This window comes from Numenius arquata, chromosome 1, assembly GCF_964106895.1.
Source record: "Numenius arquata chromosome 1, bNumArq3.hap1.1, whole genome shotgun sequence".
NCBI lineage: Eukaryota > Metazoa > Chordata > Aves > Charadriiformes > Scolopacidae > Numenius > Numenius arquata.
This window is the reverse complement of record NC_133576.1, coordinates 53,670,527-53,694,184: the sequence shown is the minus strand read 5'-3', so window position 1 is coordinate 53,694,184 and position 23,658 is coordinate 53,670,527. Positions and strand designations below refer to the sequence as shown.

Genomic DNA, 23,658 nt, shown 5'->3' with positions numbered 1-23,658 from the left:
GCTGTGCCATGACTAAGGACCATGTTGTCCCACTGCAGTGGGCAGAACTCTCTGGCATAGCAGGATGAGTCTTCTGGGTGTAGTGGTTGGCCAGAGACATTTCCTGCTGTGCAGCAAAGCATTATTGTACCCAGTGCCTGAATCCCAAAGGAGAGTCCCAACAAGTTTATTACAATCATCTCCTTTTTTTAAGACTGTTAATACTCGGAAAGTGGATGAGTTGAAGAAGGTATGTTCTTCAGGTCTTTGTTCTTGTCTGTAGTTCAAGGTAATGTTCTTATCCCTGCAAATCACATCCTGAGGGATGTGATAAGTATACCTATGGCTAATCTATTAATAAATGTGAATGAAATGTCTTTTCTTAATGCAATATTATTTATCATCACAATTCCAAGTGATTGCTTAAAAAGTACTTCTTCTGAGCATTTCCTCATTATATTCCTTGCGTAGATGAATGTTGAGGTTTTGATGCCTTTCTAGCATATGCTTCTGAACTAATAGCCAGGCTCTGGGATTAATTTGTGACTTGCATAGGCACCAGTACAGCATCAGGGTGTGATTTTTGTATTTCTTAATGTAAAATAACTTTTATAACTGTTGGACTTGTGCAATTTTAATTTGCAGAGATGTGGAACAGAAAATACTTCATATTGATCTGTATGTGCTTCAGGGGCATTTTTGGACAATCTGTGTGCACATTAAAAAAATTATTGCCGAGTAGCTAGTAGGAAAATGGCAAGATTGTGAACGTATGAATGAAGTTATGACTTCTGACAGAACTCTGCCTTTGTTGGACCTAGTTGCAGTTTACACTATCAGTACGTAGTGTGACACAGTGTATAACTGGTTTTGCTGGATAAAACTATGTGCCAGTTGGATTCAGTTTCACTGCGGACAACTCATTTCCTTTGAAAATGTCTTCATGTACAAATTGACTTTATTAATTAAAAAAAAAAAGAAATTCCCTTCTTGCATCAGAACTGTATGATAGGTGTGGCTGAAGAACAAATACTCGACAATGTGATTTTAAGCTTTTTATTACTTTCCTCCCATTCCAGCAGCTTGTACTGGCGATGTCATGTCAAAAAAATTGCAGTGTGTAAAGAATGAAAGATATTTGCTTGCTGATATCATACTCTGTGCTTGCAGTTTCATTGGAAAATCCTGGAGTCCACACACCTTGAAACCTTGCTGCAGGTGGGTCACTGGAGACAGCATGTGTGCAGACAGTTCTACCTGTGAAGAAGATCCAACTTGCGCAGGAGACTGTCGCTCTTTCGCATGCTCAGTCTGACCACCCTGGCTTCTCCATAGCAGGCCTGACCACGCTGCCATGGAGAGAGAGGCCTCCTGGAGCCCAGGCGTGATCAAGTTATACTCCTAGTAGTTGTAGCCTTTCAGATGCTCAGCAGATGTGCTCTGCTTCAGGTGCCTGTGTACTTTTGTTAAGCTACTAAAAACTAACAGTGGTCTGGGTGGATCGCACCTCCTTATTCAAGTGTCAGAGAGGCCTGGATGTCTGAGCACCATTCAGAAAAAAAAAGAAAACAAAGGGCCCTCCTACCCAAGTGTCACATTGTCAAGATCTAGAACAAAGTTGTTCTAATTGTGTTTTTTTTTTTCCTACTTTCCTACATTTCCCTCCTTTTCTTTCACCTTAACGTACTTTAGTCAAGCCTTAACTCTTGAGGTGATGCTTTGACTCGTATGTATAAGCACGTTGTTACAGGGTAATTTAGCCATGTCACTGTAGTATATGATCTTCTAGATGCTGCCTGTTTGACACTCTTTTTTGGGGGTAGGACTTTTGTGGTTTTGCTGTTGTTTCCAGTGTTCAGAATATTTAAAAAAAATAAGTAGATGAAGGAATAAATGAAGAGCTGAAGACACAGGAAAAAACATGTATAATAGATACAGGGGAGCCCAAACTTCCTCGCATATCTTCTTAATGAGCAGAAAAAGGAGAAGATGCCACTGACTCTATAGGAGTGGAATATTTTTTGTGGTGGAGGAAAGCCTTTTGGAGCAGGTCTTTTGTACTTTTACATGTGTAAGGATACTGGAGGTGTTTTGTACAACTGGATTTTGTTTCTTGCTAACTTGCCTTCCTTACAAGTCCTTGTTTGTTTTAATAGCTCTCTTTCTCCTTCCCTCCCTTCCCCCCCCAGAATGTTATATGTCTTCACTGCCAAAGCATCCACATTTTATGTTTCCAGCCTCTTCCCGAATTTGTCATCACCGCTGCTCTTGTTTTTTGGCCTCTCTAGTTGAATACCACGTTGCTTACAGATCAGGGTGGGAGCCTGGGAATTAAGTTCCCAAAGGGTAAAATTAAACTCTCACACCTGTTTGAATTGAGGTGAGTTGTTTGGGGGTGTGAGAGTTCAAGTGGGGTGGGGATGCCAGGGGGGAGGACCGGCTGCTGACAAACTCTGGGGTGATGCTGGTGCCAGCTCCCTAATGAACTACCCAACGTGCCGCTTGTTGCTGTGGGAGCAGAAGGCTGAGATGACTTGCACCACCGCGCGAGAGCTTAGGCAGGGTCTTTCTTCCATGTATTTCGCTTTCGGCGGGTTTTTTGTTGTTTTTCCAAGTACTTCCACCATCCGGCTGCATGTGGATGTTTGTGAGCTGCATGTTACCGCTTTACCCTTGTTGTTTCGAGGTGTGATTTCCTGGCTTTCCCCCTGCTATCCACTAGACAGGCTGGAGTGTCCTTGAACCTGCCCTCCCCTTTCTAAAGCCAAGGACGAGAAGCCTTTAAGCAGCTGAAGTGTCGGCCGTGTCGCAGCTGACAGGAAACCGATCTGCCGCTTGTCCCCGCGGGCTGCAGGCTGGCTTGCCGGTGGCATGTGCCCGGGGCTGTGCGAGCCTTGCGAGGGCCGGGGGAGTGCGCGCCGTGGGTCCCCTCCGCACCCCGGCCAGGTGGAGCTCGGCAGTGGACATGGTGGGAAATCACTGCCCACCCCAAAAACGTCGCGGCCGTTTGCCACAGCTGTCTGTCCTGTCAAAACAGCGACTCCTCTCAGGGTTAAAGGTTGATGAAAGCTGTTGCTAACTTGAACTGTTGCTAACTTGAGATGATTGATGTTGGGAAAACTAATTAGTGAGCAGGGGTAATTAATTTGATCCCTCATAGCGTAGTTTCTCTTCCAGGTTTTGCGGAACTTTGCTGAGGAGCACCTTTGTTACCAGCTTCTTTCTTTTTAATTGAAGCAGGGATGTATTTTCAGTGGACTGCTTTCAAGAGGAAAGATAGAGTAAATGAATAGACGACACTTAAATTTAATTGTGAAGGATTCCTGTGTGATCTCCAAAAGGTGGCAAGTCTCTTTTTGCTTAGAGATGGAAATGTCAGATACCCTGGTGAAATTTTCAAATGAAATACCTTGTGACAGAGTTGGGAGCTCATTGGCTGTCCTCCACGACGTGACAGGAGTTGTTCTCTGTAGTTAGGGAGGAAAAAGAAGAGTTTTAAAAGGGTATTCTGGTGACATTACTTTGGCTTATTCAATTGCTGATGACAAGACAATGTGTTTCCACTTTGGTCCACACTGCTAAAGTGTAATATAATTATTTGTATTAGACACCAGCCACCTGTTAATATCGTTCTTCTAAAGGTCATTGTGTGGTGCCTTGCTGTCTGAATTTAACGGCCCTGTATCAGGTTTGTTGGTCACTCTTTTGTGTGACACTGGACAAGTGTTTGTGGGGAAAGAATGTGAACCCGATACCCCGGCGGCCAGGGGAGAGGAGAGGACTGGGGGAGAGGGGAGGACCGGGGGGTGACGGGGACAGGCTCTGCTGCTGCTGTTGTTGGGCCAGCGAGCTGGGGCTGGCAAACAAGCAGCTTCCTTCTGAGATGCTTTCATCTAATATAGCCCTTGTTTGGAACAAAAAAAAAATTGCAGTAATTTCCCAAGAGAAGCAGATGAATGTCTATATGCCTATATACCCTGACTTTTTGGTACCCCTGGATGTGTAGGGGTACTGTGTTCCTGACCTGGGCTGCAAAGGAGGGGAGAGGGTGCGGCTCGACGGGCCATGAAAAGAAAGTGAGGTGGTGATAATGTAATTGTGCCTGGTGACAACGGGTAGATGCTTGATAAGTTATTTTTAAACATATGGTGTTGGCAGTTAACCTTATTCCTGGTGTTGGATTCATTTATTAATGTCTGTACAGTGACCTGAAAATGCAAAGCACTGTATCATTGAGAAATGTTAACCTTGTTATCTGACAATTTTTAATTAATTTTGCTGAATATAAGGGTGACGTGCATTTAACTCGAACTTTCACTCTTCCCACCTGACCTGGTATTAGCTTTTGGGAGAGGTGGGGGACAGGTAGGACTTGCGGGTGAACTTCTTCCGTGCCTGTATGCGGTGAATGGAGCAGATACAAGTGACTGCTGCTGCAGGGGCTCCGCTGAATGACTTTGTTTTCAAATTCCCAGAAAATGAAAGCTTCAGCTGCCAAAAGAACAAAACAAAGCACCTGGTTTACCACATGGTGTAGGACATTCCAGCACTTGCAAAGAGGGAGGGTTGGCTTTAAGCCATCTATATTCCAGCGTCATTAGTAACTGCTACTAACTGTTGGATTGAATTGCTGGCTGAGAAAGAGCAAGGGCTTTTAGAGTCTTCCCTGCAATTGAAAATATTCATATGAAGAACTCGATTACTGCCAATTTTATAAGGAATAAGGATCTCACGTTTATCAGTTGCATATTTATTGGTTCAAACCATTCAAGCTTCATTATGCGCATGTAGATAGCTCGTTGTGTTTGTTAGAAATGGGTCATTAGGGTCTTCAAGCATTCTGGCTTTATAAAAATGTAATTGATTATTTCTGCCATGAAAGAGTTAATGAAGGATCACTCGTGGCTTTTAATTTTCAGCTAATTAAAAAGAACGGCTGTTTTTGCCTTGGCACTCATAGTTAAAAGTGCCAAATATAGGATTTTTTTTTTTGTGTGTGCGAGTTGAAGGGTGAGGAGAAGGAGGAGGGGGAAAAGTTACATGTAAATCATTTAGCCATTAACCTAATGTGGTGGATTTATAAATCCTATTACTATAAGCCCTTTTCATTTCCACTGAGGCCTGACGTGTGCTTGATCCTGCTAATGTAAAATTCATTCTGTCTAAGTGATTACTGAAGTAAGACACTTTTAGTCAATTTTAATCAGATTGTGTGAAACTTGCTTGAACACTAATGTTAAGTAAGACACGGACACAGTTTGGCCATGTCTTAATTAGCCTTACAAATCAGTTAGACTAGGAATCAATCAGTGAGCCAAGTCTATGAACCTTTTGACACCTAATGCTTTCTGTGGGGGGAAAATCTATGCTGAGGGCTGAAAGTACAGGGCTTGGGAAGCAAGATTAAGATTGTAATTTGGTGTTCTTGTTTTATGGTATGCTTGGCAGTCCCTCACAGTGTGCTAGTCCTTTACGATGCAGCCTTCATTGGTGTTTCAGAGTTGAGGCCAGTGGGGTGCTTCCCGTAGCCCATCATAAATTCCTGTCTCCGCAGCAGGAGCGGCAATTGGAGTGCTTTTCTGAAGCTGCTTCTCCTCCAAGATACATCTGTTATTTTGGCAGAGGGGGGCAAGGGACAGCTTATTTTAAAACGTTGTAACTTTCTCCATCCAAGCCTTCACTGGGAACTACTGACTTGGATTCACGGGATATCTCCGCTTCTTGGGTATACCTCTCCCCTCTTTTTCTATGAGGAGACATTAGTATGGAAGGTGTCTGCCTCAAATATTGCTCACTGTTGACATCAGAGGTGGGTTTTGTGAAATGTCGTCCTTTGAAAGACAAATAAAGAGTTTGCAGTTTTTGATGTTTCTCCTGGATCATTGCTTTTTAAGTAGGGCTGGCTCTGAACACGAACCTCAAACTGACTTTCACTCCATGTTACTTTACCCAGTTTTTGAAGACTTGCTACTAGCCAGTATCTTTACTATTCTCATCATGTAGAATTTAAATAACAACTTCTGGTATTTTTTATAAAATATGAACCATTTCCGTTTATTACCAAGGTGCTTGGAAAACTTGTCATGTCCTTGAAGGATCCCTTAGAAGTTTTTGGTCATTTTGTTTTCCTGCTGTTGTTTATGGTGCCTTCTGCAGCACAGTAAAAAGCCTTAGGAGAAGATGATATATGCAGTATATGAAAATAAAAATGTTTAATACCAGAGACAGCGGATATTCTCTCAAAGTAGGCAACGTCTTTTGCAGAAGTCCCAACTGCATGTGCAGTGTGACAGTACTGGGGGCTTGTATCTGTAACTTGGTGGAAGACAGGCTCATTGTAAATGGCCAGCTTGGACTAGAGATATTGTTCTGCTGTTGTAGAAAAATTACCTGCATGATGATTTTGTTTTTAAGCTTTGAAAAGTCAACCACCAGCAGTGTCAGCAAACCCTTTTGAAAAGTCGCTCTAGAAGTCTGCATGCTACAGGCTTTCTAAGTTGTTTTTATTGCTCGACTTCCAGGCAATTTAAATATCTTTTCTCCTCTATCTAACCTGTTAAATTACCTCTGTCTGTTAGGGTGAGTGTACCTCATTTAGTGAGATGTTCCTTGGTTGATGATATGACTGCAAGCACATGTGGAAGAGAGTGGGGATCGTGTTTTTTGCTTGATCTGAATGCCTCTTTGTCTTCTGTTTTCTGTTTTGTACAGTTACTGTTGGTCTGCCAGGTGTGCCTTTTTGAATGAAAATGAGAAACTTCTTTAGTGTAGAACTCTTACAGTGAGGTTGGGATGAGGCTCATTTGAAAAGCTTTGCAATTAGATGTTAATTACCTTTCTCTTCCACTGGATAATCTTCTGTACTTTAACCAAATAAGGATAATCTTCTATACTTTAATCAAATAAATATTCAAATACTTTGAATTTGCCATATTTCAGCTTTGTGACAGTTTTCTTATGTGATGGATTGTAGCAGAGGAACTGCTCATGAAAAGGGAGAACTGAAACAGAAAAATCATAATAGTTCAGGTGGATGGGACATCTGATCCATTATAGCTGTGTAGTTAAATGTAGTTGATATGAATAAGCATATGGTGATGGGCCAGTCGATGAACTGTCAAGGTTCACTTCAGCCTTTTTTTTTTTTCTTTTTCTTTTTTTTTTAAATTGTAGTTGCCAGTATCATACAATGATAAGTTTGAGAAAGATGTAATGAAATCCATTCTGGATAATATTTTAAAGTAATGTTTTTATTGTTCTCGGTCAGATTGTGGTTGGTTCTTGACTTTGAATATTAAAGTGTATATCTTCCTAGAAATGTTTATGTGTACAAATGGTCAAAATACATGTCTAGGTTAAAAAACATAAAGGATTCCAGGATACCCTGCCTCAGAAAAGAACATGACCTATAAAAGAGAACAGATGTCTTGTTAGCCATATTGCATATATATTTCTTGGGAAAATCCTTTTAAATTTCTTGTTTTGCAGCTCATCAACACATACTAAACTTAGTGTTACTTAGGTCAGAAAGCAGTCATAGCTCTGTGGTGTCCCGGAGGTTGGTGGGCAGGTGGGTTTTTTTGCCCAGCAGATTTGAAGTATTTTTTAATAAGTAAAAATTTCAGTATTCTGAAGTTTTTTATGGGCACTTGATATTCTTCTGTTCTCTAAAGGGAATGCCTATGGTCTTTTTTCATGGTGTTTTCGTCATTTTAATGGTAAGACTGATAGATTGTTTGTTTACTGAAACACAGGAGGCTCTGAACATCAGGAAATGCTTTTTCACTGTGAGGGTGACTGAGCCCTGGCACAGGTTGTCCTGGGAGGTTGTGGAGTCTCTCCGTCTTTGGAGATATTCAAAGGTGTCTGGACACGGCCCTGGGCAATCAGGTCTTGGTGATCCTGCTTGAGCTGAGGGGTAGGACCAGATGCCCTTTAGAGGTCACTTCAGACTTCAACCAGTCTGCGTTGTTGGTTTTTTTTTTTTTTTTTTTAAAGTTCAAACCAGGTTTTAGGATACCAGAAAATTCCTACAGGGATTTCTATTCTTATAATGTATCCCTGTCTTTCCTTCTGTTTTGATGCTGATTGGTTTGTTTGTTTATTTTAGGCACCTGTAGTAATCTAAAGGCATTAAAAAGCAGCTTAGCAACATTTGTGTCTATAATAGCAGGGTATGAAATCAAGCCACTGTTGACCAGTGCTTCTGGTTGGATTATTATGTTGGCACTAAAACTTCTCTCAGGGCCCTGCAGGTCTCATTTCAGATATAATTCTAATGAGGATATTGAATGACTGGTGTGACAATAATGTAAATTAGTGCTGGTGCCTTCTATTTAAACTGAAAAGTAAGAGCAAGAGAGAGCTTTGAAAGAAGGCTTCCTTGGCATATGAGTGAAAGCTGAGTTTTTTATTAATGATTCAAACTCCTGTAATAAGAAGTAGGAAAGCTTGTTAGCTATGTTTTTAGATTAAACAAAACCTTTAGGTTGTGATGTTCTTTCTTTAACAGAATTTGTGGGATGAAGAATTTAAATGAAAATTTCCAAAGTCAAAGATTGATTGAGTTAAAGTATGTAGCATGAAATCAATCCTGTCAAATTGTAGGGAAATAAGCGAGAGACTTATAAACATTGTTAATGTTTTAGAAATCTAGTTTTGTGTAAATGTGTTTTGAATTCTTTACAAATGAGATAACAGTAGGTCTAAATGACAAATTAAGGATTTAAAAAATAATCAGCATGCCTCTCTTGCAGTAATGGATTTATGGAGGTAGCATGCTTTAGTTGCATTTGTAATTAAGGTTTTTCCATCATTAGAATAGAAATGTATTCCTGTTGAGCAGTATCATTTTAGGTGAATTATGTGGATTGAATGAGTGGCAAAACTCCACTACTTTAATCCGATGTGGCTAAAAGTCAGTATTTGGATTGGATTCCTAGAGGCTCACATTGAAAGGTTAAATACATTTGTTTGTTTTCCTAGTCTTTGTATTTCCATATTCTTTACAATTAACAAACAAATCCATATCCTGTGGTATTATACAATGATAACTTAACAACTTGGCTTCATTAGCAATGAAGCCATACTGCTGTTAATTCCAAAACTCTAAATACTGAAATGGGTGGGCTGTACCTGAAGTGCTTAACGACAGACTAATGCATAAAAGTAACTTCTGAAACTGTCATTTCTTTGCATGAAAAATTAAATTGAATGCTTTGATAAGCCTCTAACTTTGTTCGGTTTTTAAAAACGGTGCAAGTGTCCTCGATTATGAGAGACAGGCTACAAATGGTATTAAAAATGACCTAGACAGCAGTTTCAGGTAATTGACCAATTGACTGTTAACTGCTGGTATCTCAAAGGCTGATAATAAGGTGGTCCCTTTTCAAGAATTTGCTTTTGCATGAAGCTCAGCTTTTCTCTATTGGAGTACTTAGAAAATTGTATCATAGACCATGTTTCTGTTTCTATGGGAGCTCCATGACATCAAATATGGTTCCATACTTAGCTCCTTTGTCTATAATATGTATGTTATTGTGGATGGCTGTAGATATGCAGTAGTTTCCGTTGACATGGACTCTTTTTTCCTATATTTCTTTATAGGAAAAGTCTGGAAGGTGAGATTGCCCCAACCCACCCTACAGTTCCTATTCCTGACTTACAGTTGCAAGCCCTATTTAACAAGCAATTTAAGATTGTTAACTAGTAATTTTCTTTTTTAGTTGGTTTAAAAATAGCTTAAAACCTTAAATGAGCTTTTTTTTTAAAAAAAAAAAGTGTATTTTTATTTCTACATTGAGATCTAAGTGTATGGCAGAAATCATCTGGTAATCCCATGGATTTTATTTCTGACATGCTCTATAAATGCTTATTTTGTTTTTTGGGGGCTTTTAGGTCTTGAGGAGCTCCATCTTAATTTTTTTTTGTCAGACATACCTAGAGAATTCAGGAAGCTCATTTTGAAGACTGACAGACTCTCTCAGGAGCTCTTTCCATCTGTATCCAAGCCAGCTTCATCAAGTGCTGCACAGAGGTCACACTGAACAAATAGGAAATCTGTCTGAGACCTCATGCTATTAACCATGCGAGTTCCTCGTTGTCTTTTCACATCCTTGGAGCAATTACTAGGTCCTGCCTGAACCAGGGAAGGTTAAGTGTCCCATGTAGAGTTGAAACATACCAGCTAAGAAGGCAGTTAAGAGCTGCCACAGGGGCTAGTCTGAAGAGACTGTAGGAGCCACATCAATAGAGTGGCTGCTGTTCGGACATAGTGGAAATGGTACCTGCCCTCCTCCTGCTTTTTCACTACTTTGATCAGCACCAAATGTGGTTGTGAGCTTCTGAGACTTGAGCGCTGGTAGTTATTTAGTCCTGCATAGGTACATTGGTAAAAATCTTCATTTTTGTTCAGATTTCGTTGTTCTTTGGAATTGGAATAATCTTTATTGAACTTGTTTCAGTTATCTGCTGTAACCAGAAAAGGTGACACGTTGTCAAAGACTAAGGTTTCTCTACTTCCAGCCACAGCTTTCCTGGTTTCCAGCATTTTGTGTTTATGCTCCTGCATGATAAAAAACTTACTCTGTTACTTCTCTTTGATGCAGCAAGAATCATCTTATAGCGGGTTGTTGTGGGGTTTTTTGCCTGTTTACACAATCCTAAAAGGACTTGCTTTTGCCATGTGCTTTTTTTCCTTAAGTACAGTTGTGAACCCTTTAGGCATCTGTATACACCTGATCTCTGAACTTTTGCATTTCAGTAGGTCAGTGGAAACCTGAACATCCCAGTATAGTTAGGAAGCTGAATGCACAGGGACTTCTCCTTCCTTAATCAGAGAGACTTGCAATGTATGAGATCCGAAACACATTATTTTGCAGTCTTTCAGAATGTTTTATTTTCTTCAGAGTAGGGACATGATCTAACTCAAAGGTGGTGATGAATCAGTCACTTCAGGGTGTCTGTCTATCAGGAGATCATGTCTTCTGTCAGACTTGGCTCTATGTGAGACTCAAAATCGCATGTACCAAGTTCTTTAGTTGAGGGGTAAGCATGGTTGTACATGACTTGATTCTTAAAATGTTACCTGTAGAACACAATCTAAGCAACTTACTATTAATTGTAAAGACTATGTAAGGACAGATCTTACAGGATCATAGACTCATAGAATATCTGAGGTGGGAAGGCACCTCTCGAGATTGTCTAACTCAACCCTCCCTGCTCAATGTTGGTCAGGACCACGTCCAGTTGGGATTTCAGTATCTCTAAGCATGGAGATTCTACAGCCTCTCTGGGCAACCTGCAGTCCTTACAGTAAAGAAGCTTTTGCTTGTATTTAAATAATGCAAGACTCCATCTTTCAGGGGATTTTTTTTTTTATTCAATTTATGCCTATTACTTCTTGTCCTTTCACTGGGCACCAATAAGAGAGTCTACCACTGTCATCTTTACTCCCAATCATCATATATATATAGACAGTGAGAAGACCCTCTCCTTAGCTTTCTCCTCTTCAGGCTGAGCAGTCCCAGGTCCCAAGTCTCTCAGCCTCTCTTCACATGACAGGTTCCCCAGGCCCTGTAATTATGTTCCTGGTCCTGTGCTGGAATTGCTCCAGTACATGCACATCCTTCTCGTACCAGGTTGCTCAGCTGAACACAGCACTCCACATGTGTCTCACCAGGGCTGCGTAAAGGGGGAAAGATCACATCCCTCAGATCTGCTGGCAATGCTGTGTCTCATGCAGCCCAGGCCACCTTTGCTGCAAGGGTACATTGTTGGCTCATGGTCATCTTAGTGTCTACCAGCATGACCAGGTCTTTTTCTGCAAATCTGCCTTCCAGCCGGTCAGTCCCAGAGTCCCTGTGGTTATTCGTCCCCTGGTGCAGGACTTACAGGAATCTCATCAAGTTCAACAAAAGCAAATAGTAGGTCACAAGACATCTCCAGCCTGCCAAGGTCCCTCTGAACAGCAGCACACCCATCTGGTATAGCGGCCACTCCTCCCTGTTTTGTCTTGTCTGCAGACTTGCTGAGGGTACACTCTGCTTCATTGTCCGAGTCATTAACACAGACACTAAGCAGGATCGGACCCAGTATTGACGTCTGGGGCAGGCCACCAGGGACTGGCCTCCAGATGGACTTTGTGCCACTGATCACAGCACTTTGAGCCCAGCAGTGCAACCGTTTTTCAGTCCACGTTGCTGCCCACTTACCTAGCCCATACTTCATCAGTTTGCCTTTGAGGATGCTATGGGAGGCAGTGTTGAAAGCCTTACTAAAGTCAAGATAACAGTCACTGCTCTCTCCCCGTGTCCACCAATCCAGTCATCTCTTCATAGAAAGCTACCAGCTTGGTGAAGCGTGATTTCCCCTTTGTAAACCAACACTGAATACTCTCAAGCAACTTTTTATGCTTTGTGTCTGGAAAGCAGTTGTTCTCACAATTAGTTGTTACATCACTTTTTCCCAGGGCTTGAGTTGGGCTGACGAGCCTCTAGTTCTGTGGAATCTCCTTCTTGCCCATCTTGAGGATGGCTTTGGTACCTGCTTTCTTCTGGTCCTCGGGAACGTCCCATGATCATCATGTTTTCCCCCACATCTCCATGATCCCAGTGAAGTCATAGTCCTTTAACTACATCAGACTTCTGATTCCTCCTTTTTTCCCCATGCCATGTGTGTTAGTGCACAGGCCTTTCCGAGAGGCACCCAGTCTGCTAATGCCCTGAAAAAGTGCAAGAGTTTTCTGCGTAACACTGTCCTGTAGGCACTCCCTTATTTACAAGGATATGCTTGAAGAGGGACCCTTTCGGCCCTGTGTTGTTGATTACAAGGTCCTTCCTGTTCACATCATGCCCCACCCTTTGCTTCCCATGGTGGTTTGCAACTTCCTCATGGACATGCGCTCCCGCCCCCATCAATCCTAGTTTAAAGCTTCCCTTACTGGGTCGGGCAGCCTGTTGGCACAGATCATTTTGCCCCATGTAGTCAGATGGATCCTGCCTTGTCCAAGCAATTCTTGGCCCTTAAAAGGGAGGTCCATGAACATAAAAACCAAAACCCTGCCATCGACACCAGTTGTGCAGCCATGAAGAATGGATGAGTATTGTTCAACTTCATAAAAACAACTGTCGTGTTGTCTAAATATATCTAATTTAATGAAACAAAATTATATGCTTTATGAAAATCTTGCATGACATTTAAGAAATTAGGTAAGAGAACTTTCTTTGTAGGGTAATTAGAGGCTAAAATACTTTTCTGAATTTGAATAGATGTTGCTTTGATAGACAACCACTTAGGCACGATGAAAGAATAGTTCAGTTTTAAAGCAGTTCAAACCACTTAAAAAGATTTTTTTGATGGACATAGTGTTCACAGACAATCTATTCATTACCAAGACTAGCATGTCCTCTCATCTCCTATAAAATTTCAGGATCATTTTCAGTGAATGTACCTATATCTAGACAGAGGTTGTCTTGCTCTGTTCATTATATCTATTGCAAAATGCCTATGGGTCTTTAGAAAACAGGCTGGGTTTGTCACTATATGTCCTTTTTCTTTTCAGAATTCTTGTCAGGTAGGAAGTGTTTTCTGCATCTGTTTTTCTCTTCAGCACTTGTATGTCTTCCCCTAGCCCCCCTCCCTTTTCTCCAAAAGCACACAAGTTGGGGTTATTGCTTAAAAAGTGCTGACCAGGAGAACCTTAGAAAAGTAATTCATGTTCAACATATCTTTGTTTTTGTAATGAAATTTATTTTTTAACAGTTGGAAGATAAGGGAGGAGGGCCTGTTTTCTGCTTTTTAGTAAAAAAAAAAAAAAAAAAGGGAGAGAAGATTGAGATTCTCAAGGAATTTGTCATCATCTTGGATAGTGCACTGAGTTTATCATGGCTTCAGAAAAATTTTTCAGTCTTTAGAGTATTGGCTTTATTTCTTTTTCTGGTTTACAGAAATACTTGATCTTTTTGACAAACTGTCTTCACTATTGATTCTGAGACCTATTCCCTGATTTCTCTAGGACTTCTAGTTACATGGCTATGAGAGTAACTTATCTGGGAGATGAGACAGTCAGTACTTACATTCCTATCACCTTAAGATTGAGAGATACGCTTATATATTTGAAGAATAATTTCTAAAACTACAGTTCAACTTAAACCTGATGTGAAGCATAGTATGGTTATTCTTCCCTACTCAGGAATAGATTTTGCTGTTATTTGGAGGAAAAATCTTTATGCTCTGTTTTAAACCTTGACTGGATTGTAAGAACAGGAAACCTTGGTTTATAAGTAACACATTTTAATTATTTACTCTTCTTGTCATTTTATTTTTTCTAGTGAAAGACTGATTCTCTGTTGCTGAATGTGTTAAACCAGTTCAATTTGGGAAACAAAGCGAAATAGAGCTTTCCTGTCTAAATATTTGTTCATTTCACTGAAACAAATGCTGCTGTTTTTTCCTCTAAGGAGGATATACTTGTCTGTATACATTTAAATATTGAATAACTTAACCCATGTTTTGATTGTATTAGGAAACAGTAAATTATGCTTGTCATATTCTTGCTTATTAGAAGTGGTTTTATTTGTGGTTTATGATACAGTTGGCTTTTGATGTAGTTGCAGTGTACTTGAAATGCACAAAAGGTTTTCTTATCAAGCAAAGCTACCGTTGCATCTTCTAGTTAAGTACAAAATGTTCATCAAGCATAGATTTATTTAATAGATTTAAATAAAAAAATATTCATAAGAGTTAATGAGCTGAAATTGGTTTGAGTACTGTGTTCTTCAAGGGGCTTTAGGTGTTACGGATCTTGCTTTTTCATGGAATGAAATGGAAAAAAATTCCCTGCTCCTCCATTCATTTTAGGTTTTCAATTTTGAATGAGTTGGTCAGAACAAAAATAAGTCTGTGGGTGGGCTGTGAGCCCTGGTGGTTCTCTAGGAACTGCCACTGGTTCTGGTGTTCGGTATCTCTGGAAGGACCGCTACTGACTCCGGAGGGTTAGGAGATGCCCATGCGATATGGATGTCTTTCACAGCTGGTTATCCATGCAGACATTATGTTCTTACTGCTTCTGGGAACATGAAGTGCGGTCAGAACTGGGTCAGTTACCTTCTATGCACTCAAGTGTTCAACTTTGTTGTTGAACACTCAGTTTTTCCATTTCCAGGATTTTAAATGAATTTTCAACACAGAAGTTTTTGGGTGGGATGCTGGTTTTTTTAACTTTTGTCCAAAGCTGTAGGAGTATGTTTCATTTTTTTTTTTCTTTCATCGTAGTACCAAAATAGGCAAAATTCACTTTAGTATAACATGGTTCGTAATATATTGTGCAGGATAACCAATAACTGTACAACTCAGGAATTAATTCTGTTTTTTCTGTTCTCATCAGTGAAACCACAAATACTTGAAATTCTATAGAATTTTAAAGATACAGTTGTTTCTGGCACCAAGCAAACATTGTCTTTGAGTTGTGATTTGATTCACTTGATCATCTTCAGTGTTTTACTGTCATCTTTGCATTCCTTGTCAGTGTGACAAAGGTACACATGATTTCTGGTGTTTTCAGTGCATTTCCATTGCTGCCTTTTTTGTGTGTTTTCTGTTGTTTGTAAAGTAGAAGATCCTATCTTCTGTTGGCATGTAAACGTGTATTACTAGAATTTTGTCTACGCTGCATCAGCCCTTGGAATCATTCTCCCTTTGATTTTGTGCACCACCCAATTCTGGTTTTATACACAGCATCTATCAAAATTGTATTAATGTCTGTCAACTTTGTTGGGTTGAGTATGGACAGTTAACTTTCATTGTTTCTGGAAAAAAAAAAACTAGAAGGAAAAATTTTGGCAGTGTGACATCTATTTCTGATGCTGTTAACATTTCCTAAGTGCAGATTTTTGGGAAATGTAACTTTGAATGCATTGCCTGAGTAAAGCAAATACTTGGTAAAAGCTCTTTGCAACAAACATATTTTTTTAACTACTTGAATCTGGTCACTCAAACTTCTTTGAATTAAGTCCATCAACTAATGAAAAGGCTGTATTTCAATGCTTCATTCCTTGTGGCAAACAAGGCTTCCACCTTTCTTTCACTTTTGCTTATGGCATATGTGCCTTTTTGTCCAGCGACAGAAACTTTCTTTGAAAATCCTCCTTAATAAAACCTTTTTGCAGCATGCCGTGGCTGCGGTTTATTGGTGCTAGAGGCTACTTATCACAAAATACTAGCAAAGTTAATGAATAGGTTGCAAAAATACAGAGGTTCAGAAATACTTAGGTAGATTAGTGAGTGGTGTTACACACTGGAACACAGTTCTTCTTGCCCATTTATTCCTCTGTGTCATGGGAGGACTGGCTAATATGAATTACTAAAGCTGATTACTAAGTACAATTATTTTCTTACTATATAATTGCAGAAGTAGCAGCTGAGGTGGAAAAAAATAGCAGGTCTGCACTAGATAGCTACAGGTAGTCTTCAAAACAGAGTTTTTGCCAAGGTCCTAAGAGTGTTATTTTTTCTCCTTGAGCATCAGTGATTTTTTTTGTTTGGTTTGGTTTTTTTGATATGCAACTTTGGTGCAATATTTTTCTAATTATTCTAGTTAGTCTTTTCAGTCTGGTGTTAAGTCTCCCTTTCTGTTCCTTCACATCTATGGCCTCAGGAGTCTATAGAAAATTTGTATCTCTTCAGGAGATATCTTTGCATCAGTATGGTAGTTTTGTGCCCTGTCCCATTTTTTTTTAATTTGGTTATCTTAGCTTAGCTCACATAAGCATCCTCTTGTTGGAAGGTATTCTTTAGTGGGTTTTAAATAAGTAATGGTAACACTGGTTTTTCTATATTTATTTATTTTTAATCATGTCCTTTCTTAAATTGTATCCTCATTTAATTAAGTAATTAGTGAGTTGGAGTAGAATTAGGATAGGGAATTTTGCAGTTTGATCATTGCTTGTCTACAATTAAAATCTCTCAGTTTATATTGACTCTCAGTTCATGGGCGAGAGAATGTGTGTTGCTAGTCTTGCTGTTACAAGAAAAAAGTTAAAATAGAATTTCACAGATGTTCACTGTGCTGAGAAGTTCACAGGTTTTTAGAAGTATATGTTTGCTGGGGGGGAGGGGGCATGGCTGTACAGATGGGTTGCCAGGCAATTAATTCTTCCTACTTGGATTGCCTGCAATAGGAGACAATCCAGCTCTCATGAGCAGCGCAATATTATTTGCAAAAGGAAACTACCGAGTAACAATTTTCCTATTCTCTTCCTTCTTTCTTCTCTCTTCCCAGCCTCACTATAGACCTCCCTTCCTCTGCTGTACATTTCTGATAAACTGCTAATGATTGATATGATAGCAGTGCTGTCATTCTTTTTAACCAAAAAAAAAAAAAGAAAAGTAATTTTTATTCTAGGTATTTTTAATAGAGTCCCATTAAGGATGTATTGCTGACTGAAATATTGGCATGAAGGGCTCTCACTGAGCCGAGCTGAGCCCAGGAATTAAGAAGTCAGGAAATCGGCTGCTGCACTGCAAAAGAACCTTGTGTGACACAGTATCTCCTGATTGGGGGGATCATTACTGCTATTATGACTCGACTTGCGTAGGAATTTTAAATTTCATCTGAATGTCAGTAATAACCCTCTTAGCAAATTATCCTGAATAAAATCACGAAGGCATTTTATATAATAGGTGTTGAATTACTGGATAGATTTGCTAATTAAATACTCTTTGTTCTGCTGCAGTTGACATTACAGGGTAAGATCTCGAACAATTATTCTCAACAGCTGTACTTTGTTAAGGGAAAAATTAACTACAAAGTTTATTTTTTTTTCTACACTTGAAGTTGGCAGATTTTTGAAATGTGCTTGAAAAAAATTCCATCATCCAATTGGTAATGAGAAGATAAATATGCAGGTGTTGCTGTGAAATCAGATAACTACCGACTGCCTTATTAATGAATTTAGCAAGCCTTTGTAAACTTCTGTTTTGTAGCTGTTGGCACTTATAAGTGATCTCCTGTCAGAATGGGTAGCACTAGCATATGCCAGTCACTTGATGAAGCTAACTTGTCTGTAACCCTCTTGTTGTTACCTACATCCACTGCTGTCCTCAGAGACAATTAAGAAATGGTCTTTGCACAGCCAAACAGGTTTTGGGGTTTTTTTAGGAGGGGGTAATCCTACTTTAGAAAAAATAAATGTTGTTCTTTAAACTATTAATAGATAACGTTGTTTCAGAGAATGAAGTAGAAGATGCCAGAGATTATCAAGGGAAAAAATGGTAGACTTTTCTTTTGCATGTAAACTCTTCAGTTCTCTGTCCAGTTTTAAAATTTTGTTTCAGGGATTCCTGTTTGCTTTTGGAGTACTAAGAGAGAGGTATAACCTTTCTCTGTGGGTGTTCGCTAATAAGTGAGAGAAAGGGGGGGTGAAAAAACTGGAATTCTGATTACTCTATATATGAAAATTGATGTCATGTACCAGTGATACGTGTCTTTAGAATAGTTTCAAAATTCCATGAAAAGGTGCTGGGGTGGTGCCGTCTGAATCACTCACTAGGAGATGAATAGGAGTGGAATGTCTTTTTTAAGCTTCTGATTAAAATGGAATCGGGTGCGTCTGAGCACATACAGCCTGGAGTGGGTCTGCAGTTAAGACTCACCGTTTTCCCATTCGTCTTTGTCTACATAGAAGATTGAGGCCAGCTGAGCTTCTTGCACTTTGGGGCTTCAGCAGAGTTCAGGCATCACATTGTCCGAGTACTGAGTTTCCAGCATCAGTGGATGGTCTTTAAACCAACTGGATGTTCTGAACTTGACCCAGAGAGTGTAAATCCATAGGTATCCATATGTGTTTGGGGAATAATGCTGATAAGGACATTCATTGTGAGTCAGCTGTGTCAAAGTTACATCGTGGTTTGGAACCTAACCTTTCCTTAAGTGCCTTGAAGGCAATGGTATATTATGTTTGCTTAGTTCATGTCTTTGTACTTTGGGAGAGTGAGTCCATCCTTAGGTGCAGCAATTTCTCTTTGAAGATGAAAGTGGCTAGAAAATGTATCTGAACAGAAACTATGTTGAAAAAATACTAAGTTTGTGAAGTCAAACATTGTGAAACTAAGAATGCTGGGGGAATATAGCTTTTGGTCAATAATTCTGTGGTGCATAATTCAAAACAAACTGAAAAAGCGTAGTTGGAGCATCATCATACTTTAGTGTTCATCACTGTGATTATCTAAAAGTTCAGAAGTATTAAAGAAACTTGCTGATAGTGTTGAAGGGATGACAGTGTCGTCATCCTGTTTGTGTACTGTTATGTAGAAGTGGATGTGTTGTCTTTGTTTCAGAATTGCAATAGCAATAGTCAATATTGTGATAGTCAAGACTCAGATTCATTTTAGGCTACTTGGCTTTATGAAAGTCATGAGGTTTCCCTGAAGATGGTCTTTTTCCCCACTGAGCACAGCCAGCTCTTCCCTGTTTGTCTTTTTTTCTTTCCTTATCCCTGCTAATTTCTACTGCTCAGCTCCCTGTCACGGACTTGTTGGCTACAAGTCATAATTTTGCCTTTTTGGCAAATATGGCCAAGGAGTGTTACAATTTAATATATGAAAAAATAATAAAACTTAGACTAGATCACTAAATTTAATATAACCTGTTAAAATAGTGTGTTGCCTGACTCTTTAAAGCTAGAGTACCGAATTCTTCGGATTCACTTAATAGACTCTGATCCATTGCTGTAACAAATGGTTCAAAGTAATCCTCTTTAAGAAGATTAAAAGTATATATGTATATGAGTAGCAGGACTAGATGAAAAAGAACTGAGGTTTATGCTGAGTGGGGATGGAAAGGACTGAAACCAAGGAACTGGCACTAACCAAGTGGAATCTGCCAAAGCACCAGGATGCTGATGAGAAAGGAAATGGGAAACATGGGCAGGTGACTGAAGGAATGGACGAGGTGTTGGTTGTCGTGCAGCTGTGCAAACTTCACCAAGCCCTTGCTGCTGCAGCAGCTACACATTTTGTTGATCAAGCTAGTTTTACTTCGTCTCTCCTGCACTACAGCCGTATCTGTGGCTTCAGATGATACGTTCTTCCACTCCTCTCTGCTATGCTGACCAGTATTAGAGGTGGAAGCAGCAGCCTACTCGTGTGAGGTCTCTATAGCTATTTGTAAGGTTCAGAGAGTTGCTATTCAGAGTGTTCACAGAACTCGAGATGCACTCTTGGCTGAGGATCAAACCAGGTTATACACAGATTTGCCCGTTGATTCAACATCTGTATCTTATCTCTGTCCCAGCTCCTTGTCCCAGTTCTGGTTTCCCTAAGGAGTTTGCTTTCTGATGACCCATTTTAAGATGATTATGAGGGTAATCAGCCTTCTCACTAGGTTCTTGTTAGGTGAGTACCATCCAGCCTGCACTGGACATTTTTGGGAAAAAACTCAATGACATCAAGAGGTAACATGATGGATATGAAGGAGACGACTGACCTAAATTACTGAAAGAGGCTTAATTCTGGCGCTTTATGATTAAGTTTTATTTGAGCATTTGATTCAATGTTCTTTTTTTCCTAAGGTAGAATGTGTGTGTGCACATGCAATTTTGAGATTTGTTTTAATCTTGTTTTAGGGGAGTTAATAATAGCATTAATACAAGGTCAGATGAGAATTTACTCATGTAATAGGAGTATTGAGGTGACTGTATGTTGCCAGGAGGTGGTTTGCTTTGTTTTGAAAGGTGAGAGCATTTGGAGTTAGCAACCTAATGAATATGTTTGCATGTGTTAGCTTGTAATTATATCATACGCTAATCTTTGATTATTTTTTTCATTTCAGATTTTGATGCATACCAAGGAGATGGTGCAAAAGGTAATGCTGAGCATTTTCATTAAACAACAACTCTCTTTAAGAGCACACCTGGTGAAATTTTTTTATTCTAGGAGAACTGTAACCCAAACAGACCTGAAATCACTTCTTAGGATGCCTGGTTTACAAATGTAATCCTTCCTAATGGATTATAGCTTTTTTTCTTTTCCTACCACAGATATGATCTGGCCTCTGCTTGAAGCCTATGTGCGACTGTTTCAAGCAAATTAGCAACAGTGCTAATTAGAGTTTACTCATACTCCTGTTACACCATGTGTTCCAGTGTTTTATTATGGTTTATTTTTTGGCATCCTTTAAGCTCTGCCACAGGGTGGTTTTTTGACTGTATGGAGTTTAACATGGACATAGCCATGCTGCAGTTTTTACAGCTGCATTGATTTTTCACCACTGAAGACATCAGGTTTTCATTTTTTCAAGTTAACTTTATGTAATTGGATGCATTTGCCCAATTTTTGGTGACATTTACTGGTATTGGCAATTTTTCTTTTCACCTTCTTCCTTGCTATTCCTTTCATATGCACCTCAGGCTTTTTTATGTGCTTCAATTTGTCTAGAGTTTGCTCTATTATCCCAGAGTATTATGGCACTCTGGCTGCTGTTTGAACACAATCTTTTCCAAGTAGGGCATTTGAATTGTTACAAGGATCAGAATGAGATATGATGCGAAGGGCAGAGTGTTAGTCAGAGAGGAGGATTCGAGTAGGTGTTTGCCTTCATCTCCAGGTGTAATTGTTCAGTAGTTCAATCTGGGGATACAAAACTTGTGGTTCGTAGTAGCAAGATCCTTATCCAAAAGGAGAATCGTGTTCCCCAAAAGATCCGCTGCCCGGGGGGGACTAACACAGGAAATTAGATTGCAGCAGAAGAAAACGTATGGGAATGGCAATATGGAAATATGAAGCCACATACGTAATCTGAAAAAGTGTAAGAAGAGCAGCCTAATCTGCACAGTACTGTGGTATTCTCAATTACTGTATCCACTAGCCAATACTTTCACCAGATTTGTTTGAAATGGAGTATCTAAGTATTCTGTCTTTTTTTAATCCAGAATTACTTTTTTGCAATAGTGTTGTGATGGCTACAGATGGGATTGGATACCTGACTGTAGTATTACCTTTCAAGCAAATTGGCTAAATAGCTTATCTGAATAGCCTGAATTTGTCTTTGAACCTAGGTGATCTTCATGTGTCGTAGCAGTCCAAAGTTGTTTCTGATTAATGTTCCTGCTGTTCCTCAAGATTAGACTTATGCACTGTCATTCAGTTAGTAAAATTTTAACTACTTATATACACAACTGAACATAAACACAGTGGTTTATTTTTTCTTTTAAACATATCAATGGTTTAAGTTTCATTATTCTCTTTAAATTCAAATATGTCTTGAAGAAATGTACGGACATCTGAGTAAAACCTTACTTTACATTTTACTTTACGTTTTTCTGCTTTTTAGTATTTAAGGGATAATATATGGACAACAGTCTTTTTGAATCTTGAAAATGAAGTGGGATTTTAAAGATACGGATTGGTTTTGGTTTGTTTTCAAAGCAATTTGTTTCATTTAGATGAACCTTGAAGTCATTTATGGAGACACAGATTCTATTATGATAAACACTAATAGCACCAATTTGGATGAGGTCTTCAAGCTGGGAAACAAGGTAAGGAATTCTTTTTTCTTTTTAAGGCTTTCCTACATGCCTAAGTTGTAACACTGGGAGTGGAGCAGAGAGTATTAAGAGAGGACTCTGTGGCAGAAGGAGAGAATAGGTCACAAGGAAGAACAACTAGACCATTTATGGAAGCTATGGAGTAGTAAAAGCTCAGAGTGCCCTATCTTCAGGTGTAGCCACTCTGTGCATTTTTAAAAAGGATTAAATTAAAATGAAATATTTAATTGTATTATGAGCTTTTTAACCAATTCTAAGTTACCAGGAGACTGTCTAAATACTTGGTAAGCCAACGTAGAACTAATGTGGAAGAATTGTACCTCGCAATTACAACATGAACACAGTTTTGGTTTTAATGATTTTTGACATGAGAGATATCTATCAATTTAGCTTTGTTTAGTTATGTAGTATGCATTACACTGTATGTGCCATCAGTTTTCCAGTGGTAAATTCAAATATTAGTTCCCAAGGTATACTAGATATGGAAGAGATGTGTTTGATTAGCAGTTGGCAACTGACAATGTGGAAGTTTTGTGGCTCTCTGAAATTGTGGTAGAGAGGTGTCTCAGAACACTTTAAAGAAAAGATGTGAGAGAAGTAGTTTTTGAAAGATGAAGGAAATTGGGATGAAAATGAGAGCTATGGAAGACACAAAGCTCTAAAGACACAAAGGAAGCATGGGTTTTTTGCAGTTTAATATTAAACAAAAGTCATGTAACTTTAAGGCAAGAGTGATTCTGGGTTATTTTTTAGAATACTTCTGCCTCCATGCTAAGTTGGTATTTTGAGAAGTAGATGCATCTTGGGAGCATGGGAAAAAAGGAATAATATCTTGGATGTCATAGCCAAGTAGCAGGAGGGCTGATGGCATAGAAGAAAGAAATCTCTCTTTTTTTGTTTGCCACGTGCAAGGCCATATACAATTTCAAGTGTGTTATATACACTACTGTATAAGAAACTTTAATCTTACTCTAGCCACTGTGTGTTGGTATGGGTGTGGTTTCATTCTGGTTTGGTTTTCGTTCCTGTACTCCCATTTGCTGCCTAAGTGTTACAGAGGAATATTTAAATAATTTTTATAAAGTCTGACAGAATCATCATCATAGGTTAAATACTTCTGACTTTGATTCAGGTTTAC

At 39.3% G+C, this 23,658-nt stretch overlaps 1 protein-coding gene across 3 annotated transcripts in view; it reads left to right on the top strand.

Annotated features, from left to right (window-relative positions):
* POLA1 (DNA polymerase alpha 1, catalytic subunit) overlaps positions 1 to 23,658 on the top strand; it is a 205,437-nt gene that overhangs the window by 55,303 nt on the left and 126,476 nt on the right. For all 3 annotated transcript variants that reach the window (XM_074144632.1, XM_074144623.1, XM_074144615.1), the window contains exons 27-28: positions 20,807 to 20,839; positions 22,419 to 22,511. In XM_074144632.1, coding sequence (XP_074000733.1) covers positions 20,807 to 20,839; positions 22,419 to 22,511 — 126 coding nt within the window. The remainder of the gene's footprint in view (positions 1 to 20,806; positions 20,840 to 22,418; positions 22,512 to 23,658) is intronic.